The 9,288-nt window shown below is 44.2% G+C and overlaps 1 protein-coding gene across 1 annotated transcript; it reads right to left on the bottom strand.

Annotated features, from left to right (window-relative positions):
* Positions 1-177: 177 nt before the first annotated feature.
* snrnp70 (small nuclear ribonucleoprotein 70 (U1)) lies at positions 178-7,969 on the bottom strand. Its single transcript, XM_071905205.2, has 10 exons — positions 7,787-7,969; positions 7,228-7,381; positions 7,079-7,141; positions 6,868-6,922; positions 6,710-6,774; positions 6,526-6,588; positions 6,344-6,425; positions 2,043-2,144; positions 1,826-1,925; positions 178-1,634 (listed from the first exon to the last, which is right to left on the bottom strand). Exons 2-10 carry the CDS (start codon positions 7,372-7,374, stop codon positions 857-859), a joined length of 1,455 nt encoding a protein of 484 aa, XP_071761306.1. The 5' UTR covers positions 7,375-7,381; positions 7,787-7,969; the 3' UTR covers positions 178-856.
* Between the last annotated feature and the right edge of the window lie 1,319 nt (positions 7,970-9,288).

Here is a 9,288-nt window from a genome sequence, read left to right as displayed (position 1 = left end):
GACGCAGCAGCCCGTCACTCCAATAACGACTCCAGTATGTACTTACACCATACATGTATGGAGGGACAATCCCTTCAATATCTCAGTTAAAATATTCGTAACTAGGCTGACTTAAGTCATATCCATAATCACGATGCCAGTTTGTGCAGAGCTAAAATATGTGGGGCCAAACACCAGTCATAAATAAAAGAAATTTATTCCAACACAACCAAGATGCTGAACAGAACAATGCTCGATTTAGTTTAACAGTGAAAAATTGGTAATCAGCCCACTCCTGGTCATGCAATAGATTTCATTGCAGAAATTGTTACCTATTTGGGTCCAATTAAGCAAACAAAAATCTAAGTGAGCGATGTCTAGGTTTGGAAAAGAAAAAAAATAAACAGAAAAAACACACAAATCTCCAAAATGAAGTAAAACAAATATAGCTAGTGCCTCACAAGGTTATGCACTTGTACAAAAAATAGTCATTGATGCCTAACAGTTTCTGCTTACTCCTCCCCCACCAAAAAAAAACACCAAAAAAAGTTGCAGTTGAAACTCTTAAATTCACCAGGAACCTTTGGTGGCATGGATTAGTTGGGCAAAATAGGAAATCATTGCTCCCTCATGAGTCAACTATATGTGAAACGATAGCTAGTGGAATATTGTAACACATTCTCATCAGATTCGAATTGAAAGCTAGTGAAGGATGGATGTAGAGCTATGGTACTGAGGAAGCCCTGAAATTACTTACGGTTCCTATACCTAAACTGCCCTGTGGCAGTCAGAGTAAGGGGGCAAGGGGATGAGTACAGTATCATACACTTTATGTATGAAAGTGGGAGTCTGTTGAATAAAAATGGAGGCGGCCATCTCAGTACTCGTCTCCCTGTGCCTCCATCTTGTAGCCGTTCTCGTTGGAGCCGTATCCTTCTCCAGATTGCACAGACTCCTGGTCCATCATCATCCCATCTTGGCTGTACTCCTCCATGGGCGGTGCTGTGTCTCCCTCATCCCCGTTGCCCATGTCATCCTGGGGGCCCATGTCGTCTCGTAGGGAGGCGTGGCGCTCCTCCCTGCGGTCCGCTCCTCTCTCTCTGTCTCCTCGCTCTCTTTTATGCTCCCTGTCTCTCTCCCTGTCTCCCCTGCGCCTGTCTCTGTCCCTGTCCCTGTGGCTGCGCCTGCGCTCCCTGTCTTTCTCTCTGTCCCTGTCTCTCTCTCTGCTGCGCTCCTCCAGGCCCTCGGCAGCCTCCTCTCCCTCATGCTCCTCGGGCATCCGGTCTCCTCCTTCCATGGGGCCATCTCCCTGGCCAGCCTCCTCCCCATCCAGCCCCTTGCCTCTCTCCCTGTCTCTCTTGCGTTCTCGGCTCCTGCTCCGTCTCTTCCTGTCTCTGTCTCGACTCCTCTCCCTGCTCCTGCTGTCGCCTCCTGCCCCGCCCCCACGCTCCCTCTCTCGTTCTCGGCGCCGGCTGCCCCCGCTGCCGTCCTCCCCTCCCGGCGCCACCACCAGACCCGACCTGTCTCTCTCCCTGTCTCTCTCTCGAGAACGGGAACGCCGACGGCGTTCACGGGATCGGGACCTCCGGCGTTCTCTGTCCTTATCCCGGTCACGCTCCCGGCTGCGCTCCCGCCGGTCTCCGCGTTCCCGGTCACTACAGGTAGAAAGGACAATGAAAAGACTGTAAAAACACAGAGCAGCACAGCATTTCACACCAATCAACATGCCTTTACTGATACTAGCAGTGATATCTGGTTTGACCAAATCACTGCGCTTACATTACCATCCCAGGACTGAAATAGCTGCATGAATCAAAGCACTGGAACATTCAAAGAAGTTACTAACCCTCCCAGAGCGCGGTCATCGTAGCGAGATGCGTCATCTCGGCCAGAGTGCTTGATGTTAACATCAGCTCCACCTCTCCTGGTGCCACCCAGTCCACCACCTATTTGGAAAAAAAAACAATAGCTTGGTTGGAATGAAAACCTGCACACACAGAGCTCACTATGGCACATGGTTAGAGACCACCGATGTACAAGTTTAATATGAATTGATGGCTGACCTAGCCTGCGGGGATGCCATCCTTTGACAGTGCGTCCTCGTTCTACGTCAACCAACACCCTCCTGCCGTCAATCTTCTTCCCATCAGCATGCTTGTAGGCGGCTGGAGAGGAGGAATAGGGAGAGGGAAGACAGAGGTGGTGAGCTAGGAGTATGGCTACATCACTGTGGCCAAGGAAACAAAGAGTGCATGATTATACTGACCAGGAGCAGGCGAGGCCGAGAGGGCTGCTCTCTGGGTAAAAGCCGAAGGATATTGGGAGTTGACCTCCTTCCACCACACCCCAGGAGTGGTCGATACATTATGGTTTTACCTGCATCTCTCAGATACCCAGCTCTCACCTAGGTTTCCGTTATTTTGATGTCGATACAACAGTTATATTGTGAAGTGCAATTTAACTATTGTATGCGATAGAGTACAATGCCACTCTAATATGCCTTACAAATGCATGTAAAGTTAAACATGAAATAAAATCCCCTTGGACATTTTGGTCACAAGTGCTAAATCTTTCATACAAGTTTGACAGTGACAACGTAGAGCAATTATTGACTCGAACACTGAGGTAGCAGCATTGCGTTGGGGCATCAGGAACTGTAATATCTTACTTTAAGAAGGCTTTGTGCTCAGTTGTTTAAGAGTTTCCTGAAGACTTGTGAAAACAGCAACTAAAGCTTCAGGTTCCTGTGGAAAATCAACAGGGAACCCTCAGATCAGATTACATATCCAATTCACTCCCGTCAATTATTTTACAACCACTAGATTGCTTACTGCATGTTACACTGAGATGTAGAATCATGCTAAGTTTTGACCACACAGTTTTGAGTGATACAGTCTTTAATCAAAACAATAGTTTCATTACATTTACAATGTATTTGCTAAACCTAAACCAACCTGCTGTGTTAGTTAACGTTGTGGTTTTGTATAAGTCAAACTGTTGCTAATGTGTAACAGTATGTATTCACCACGTGAGATTATCAGAACATCCAGTTTGCTTACAGGTAACTTCAGTGTCCATGCAACCAAGCAAATTTCCATTATTGCAGTAAAGCACACCACATGACCTACAATCCTGAATACATTGCCAGTGATGGGTTGTTGAATAATTGTAAATCTGCAGTAGTTTTATTTATTTTTTTTAACAATTAATGAGTTTGTCCTGTATTAATTTTCACAAACCTGAGAAAAATAGTACCTGTGCAGTCACAACAGCATTTCACTGTGGCCGTGCAAATAAAATTCTTTGAAGAAAGAACCCGGAGGCTGACAAATTCCCTTACTTACCACAGCATTTTATACAAGACGTACATTGCATAAGTGACATATATTATGAATGATCTATTGATGGTTGTCTCCACCCAAATAATTTTTGACCTAGATGCCAAACTCTTTGTTCAGCCAAGAAAAGTGTGACTGAGAAGCATCTGATATTGTGAAAATTTGCGTGTATTGCCACAGTATGTGGTTTTCAAAAGCAATTCATGCCAGCCCAAGTTTCAATCATATTGAAGTGCACTGTGGTCTTTGTGTCCTCATGGCTTAGCTTTAATCTGTTGAAAATTCTTCACTGTCAACTATCTTACCACCATCTGGATGCATGTGCAACATGCTGGAAGGAACCAACAGCAAAAAGCTTCCATTTGCCAATCAACACGGGAGTTGACAGCCTTTGGCATATTTACAACATCCGCTATATTCTGACTTTGTCCAACTCTTAAGTACACCCCATTACCCCACACAACAGTCTTGGAATCCATCTTTTATGATGGAAGAACTTGACGAGATCCAGACGACCCATCCTGGCTGCTACACTGGTCTGATGTGGCGATGATCCCTGAGGGCAGGGCCTTTACGTCCAAGAAGAGGGACTTACCCAAGACCCCTTACTCATAGTATACAGTCTGAGGGTCTTACCAAAACCCCTCACACATGGGCCTTATGAAAGCCCCTGACCCAATCTGAGGGCCTTACCAAAATCCCTCATTACCAGAAAGCACATAGTGTCACAACAAACAGGGGGCCTTACCGCAACCCCTCCATTTCCTAGGTTCACCAAGTATGACAACATCCCATTCTAAAGTAGGGCCTTACCAAACCCCCCGCCAGTCCTGCCGAAATTGACCATCTGAAAAATTAACTCTAACCTAAATAGGAACTGCTTTCCTTACAGGAGTTGCCTTACCACAACCCCCGACCAACTCGCACATGAGGCCAGAACATACCGAGCTTTTTTTTTTTTTTTTTTTTTTATAAACTTGAAAGCACAAAAACTAGGATTTCAAAGAATTCAATCTAATAATGTTCCACATGCTGAAATAAGTGTATGCAAGTAACCTGATTTCTCAAACTGATAGGGCTTCCCATGTCTAAACCTATGTACTGACGTGTCATAAGCTGTGAGTGGGATCCATTTTATGAAAACCTTTGTCGAACTATTCTGTTATCTATACGAGTCTGTAATGTTATCTTGCCAAATATCTACTTTAAGTTATGCAGTGGATGCAACAGTGTATGAGTAGCCTATGTAGTAGTATTATCAAGCGAGTCCCCTCATCAGCCAATTATATTAAAGCCAGCTCAAAAGCTCATTAGCTCAATCTAACCTGTCAACATCTTATTTGAGATTCTAGCATTATATAGATGAAATCAAGTTATGAATTTTGTCAAGCTACACAACATCTAGAGCCTGCCAGTAGCCCAAAGTCACACAGAAGCAATAAGCAGTTTGGCCAATGGAGCAGGCTTTAGCACCCTAACAAATGCCTTAGCCCAACTTTCACTGTGAAGACTCGTCAAAATAGTTTACTTCCTTACGACTCTGTAGATATAGATTCCATTTCGATCAAAGTGGTGAACCTTTGGAAAAGCTCTGTAATGGAGCTTTTGGGCGTTCTGTTACTTCCTCACTGTCACACTCACTGACAATGTGCTCTCCATAAATCTAAGAAAGAAAAAAAAAACTACATTGCTTGTGCTAAGCAACAGCCTTCATTAACCCGAGGTGGCTTTAACATAAAGGGCAGATTCATTGGGCACCTGTCAATACACTAATGGCCTGGGGTGCGTTCAATGGTCAAAGCCCAAGCTCCAAGTTCTATCAATTGCAGTAAAAGCTCTTTATGGCTTGCAAAGGAAAAGTGCTTTTGCCATTGAACGTAGCTCCTCTTCCCTAAGTAGGAGATGGAGGGTGGAAAGAAATCTTACCCATCATACAAACCCATTATACCAACCATATACTGAGCTGTGGTAGTAGGGTGTAGATGTATCATAACCATCATCATCTGCAAGCCAGCTCTGGCCAATAGCCATCACAGATTGGCGGCTGCAGTGGCAATGAGAACAACACACAGTTAATACACTGCAGAGTCCCACATTCCCCCTCCAAGTCAGTCCCTTGCTGTGACAATAATAACAGCGATACAACAACTCTGGTCCTGAAGAGTCCAGCTATTCCGGTTGGATAGTACTCATATCCCAGAATGGTGTCACAGTGGTGTTACAGACTAGATTCTCTCACCAGTGTGTAAACTAAAACTAAGCTCACCATGACCAGGGTTGAGGACCACTGATAAGAACTTTGAGAAAGAGGCTGAATATCAAATCACACAGATAACAGGTTTCCATACTATCCTTACACATTCTAGTAAAAACCCCATTCAATGCTTGGTGACCAATCTGACCTTGTGCTTACCATTACAGTCCAACCAGGAGAACTGCTCTTCCACAGAGCTACAACACCTACCAGTTAAAAAGAAATCTGCCCTATGACAGGCAAAGATGTTCAGGTTTACAGAGGAAAATTCTGAGACATTTCTACCTTTGTCCTCCCACCTCCCCATGATGGCCCACTGAGTGATGTGGAACTTCTCCACAACCACACTATTAGTCGACTGATGATGCGCACCAAACACAGACACACACACACATACAACCACTAGACTTGTGTCTGTTTTCTTGTGTCCGACATGCAAATTGTGGATGATACTGGCGGCATATTTTGTATTGCCCATAAATTGCCCCCTCAATAGTAGTCACCTTCATTAGGTATATGCAAGTAGGTATTTTAGAAAGCTGCCACCCAAGTATTATTATCAGAAGCTCTATGATACAGGAAAGAGGGCTTCAACTTGAGGCCGCGCTAATAACTTGTCTCAATAAAACAAGGGTGAGTCTTCAGATGAAGAAACTGCTAAGCAGTGCAGCCAATATATTTCACATACATAAATAATATAGTATGCCCGTCCGATGACTAAAAATATGTGGTGGTTCATGGGTTTGGGTCAGTGGTCTCTGTTGGTACTCACAGTGCATGTCTCGCTCATGCTCATATTCAATGAAGGCATAGCCCCGCGGCTTCCCAGTCCTCTTGTTGTACACTATGTAGATCTGGAATAAAGAGACATGGTGAGGCTGGGTGCTTATGGGAATTTATCTTTGTAAACAATGCAGCTGCACACGAGACAAGCAACAGCATCAAAACACGTACCCGTTTGATGGGGCCATACACCTCAAACTCACGGCGAAGCTTGGACTCTGTAGTATCATAGTTCTAAAGCAATGATAAAATAACATTATTATACATAGATGGCCATAACACAAGACACCATCACATTTCCCTCCACCAAAAGCCTGGGGAAGGACACTTGAAAGTTAAATATTAATATGCTTACCACTCGCGCAACAAACAATGTCTTGAAAGCATCCCCTTGCGCATTGGGGTCATTATGGGGATCCCCTAAAGTGATGCAGACAGGAAAACAAGATTATTTAAGACCAAGCCCTCCACCTACATTTATAAGGGCTTGCATATTTCACCTTGTAAACTTACACAGCTTGAGTTCTGTCTCCACCACTGCTTGCCTCCTCTCAATCTTCTCTCGCCTCTGCAACACAAACAGATGTGCAGGAATTAGTGAAACCGCAACACATACTCATTTCCTGGTAGAGGGTACACGTGACTGGGACATGTGTGGATGGCCCCACAGTCTGCAACTTCCCTTTTGTAATACACTTAAAAGACTAATCTCAATTCACCTTACCTTTCTCTCCAACCGCTCCTCACGGGTTTCTGCCCTTGTTGGTGGAGGTGCATCTCTTGGGTCCTGTTCAGAAAAGGCAATTATCAACAAGGGGGGCAATATAGCTTTGAAACAAACATTATTCATTATGTAGAGGATAGTGTGTTCACCTCAAAGTGCCTAATGAACGGTGCAATGCCACAGTAAGGTTGGTTGTGATGTTTTTCGTGGGGCAGCTTCTCTAGCTGGGGCAGAAAAGGTATGGGATCCCGCGGTGCAAAGAGAGCCAACAGATTCGGGGGTAAAAACTGCGTCATCTTTCACCTAAAGAAACAATAGGACAGAAATATTTCTTGTTGGCTTACATAGCTTGTAACTGAAACATTGTGGCACACTACCAAGAGGAGTATTCCGCTAAAACTGCTGCCCAAACAATGAATGTTAGTGCTTGGTTAATTTGTTTCGACCTCCCTCCTAGCATTTAACGTTAGCTGCTTTGTACTTTAACACATATTTCTTCACCCAGCGGAACAACACACTTTACCGGACGTCGTTAACGCTAGGAAGCGTTTAAATCATGTGCTACAAATTTTACACTCCAACTAACAGGTTGTAACATTAAAGGTTAGTTTAAAGTTTTTCATCATATAACATTAGCGCGAGTCCGTCACGTTTGTTGTCAAGCTAACTATGCTAACACTGGGCCTCGAGTGGCAAATTAGTTCTGACCTTAAATCCACTGTCTTCACAACTCGTAAGAGCCTGGAGTAGACGACGACGAAAACACGTATAATCTCTCCTCTTGTGCTAGTCCAATTTACAGTAGCTATAGTGAATAAATAACCAATAAGAAACGGACGGCCAGGGCCACTGAGACGGTGTGGTGGTGATGCATGCAACCCGCTTGTGTTCTCCTACATTAAAATGGCGGGATGCCGTAAATCGATGATGAGCAGCTCCGCTTCCGCTTCTTCTTGTGTTGTAAAGGTGGTTGGTAACCAACGTTAAGGCGCATTACCGCCACCTACTGAACTGCCGTGTGGGATCACGGCCTCGTGGACTATTGAGGCGCGTTCCCGATAAGTCTGCCAGGGCCCAGGGCCTCGTTTCCCAATAACGATGGTTCTTAGAGGTAAAGTAAAGAGTGTTTTTAAGTGTGATCCTGCAAAGGTTCATTTATTTGTTAACTTGGTTTCATAATAACGGATTAATCAAACTATGTGATATTGTGCAAATAGGCCTACTAAACAGAAATTCACACACAACAGAAGCAATTTTCTATGCTTAGAATCGCCACAGAGACATTATTTAAATTGCCTGTAGAAAGCTTACAGCCAACTGTTAACTAATTTAATGCAATATATTAAATGAGCGAGAGGCATACATGTTATTGTATGCTTTTGTCTTTTCTATATACTGAGCAGAAATTAATAACTATAGCCTCAGATTTAGGAATGAGGATTCATATCATAGCCTTTGCCTTTGTCAGTTTTAATGACTTTCACACGGCTATTTCACCACACCCAATTTTATACAGAGATCATTAGTGGGGAAAAATATAGGCCTAATAAAGAAATAAAATAAGCTGAAAATAAATTAGATAACAGTAAATAATATAAAAACAGCCTAATAAACCTTAAATTCTCAAGTTACAAAGTTGCTATGAGTCCTGCAGGTGAGACGGCGTGTTTTTCCCACAGCGCAGCCGAGGGCATCATGCGGCAAATTCAGGTCAGGCAGTCAGTCAGTCAGTCCGTCCGTCAGGTAACGCTTAGTGAGATGTCACTTCCTGAGATGGCCTCTAGAGGGCGTCTTTGACTAAGAGATGGCCCCGAGTCTCTTGACAGAGGAAACAAATCTAGGGGATCATTGGGCCGGAACACACCGGTACGCCGTTCCGGGAGTGAATTTGACGACGTAACACGCGTTTCGGCTCTGAAAAAATAAATACAGAGCAGTACCGGTGGTTGTACCTGTTTTAGGAGCTTAAACTACTGGCTCGGTTCATTTTATGACCAAAGTTTTCTGGCTGGGCGGTGTTTGGACCTTTGTTTGGATCACGGTGCTTAAAGTCGAGATGAAACGGCATTTCGAGAGTATCTAACTTCCGTATCGTGACGTATTTCCGAGTGAAACAGGAAAGACAGGCGGGACATAACGTTGGGAGGAATTTGATTTGAACGTTGAAAAGTGGGTGTGTCATAACACCCGAAGACACACCGAAGTACCAT

Source organism: Centroberyx gerrardi, chromosome 7, assembly GCF_048128805.1.
Source record: "Centroberyx gerrardi isolate f3 chromosome 7, fCenGer3.hap1.cur.20231027, whole genome shotgun sequence".
NCBI lineage: Eukaryota > Metazoa > Chordata > Actinopteri > Beryciformes > Berycidae > Centroberyx > Centroberyx gerrardi.
This window is presented reverse-complemented; position numbering and strand designations above follow the sequence as displayed.

Bases quoted from the DNA above. Each gene is read 5' to 3' on its own strand.
- snrnp70 (XM_071905205.2), bottom strand. From the start codon at position 7,374: ATGACGCAGTTTTTACCCCCGAATCTGTTGGCTCTCTTTGCACCGCGG. The intron at 7,142-7,227 runs GTGAACACACTA...TTTTCTGAACAG, and splicing joins CGTTCATTAGGCACTTTGAG to GACCCAAGAGATGCACCTCC. The intron at 1,926-2,042 runs GTCAGCCATCAA...TTTTCCAAATAG, and splicing joins ATGGCATCCCCGCAGGCTAG to GTGGTGGACTGGGTGGCACC.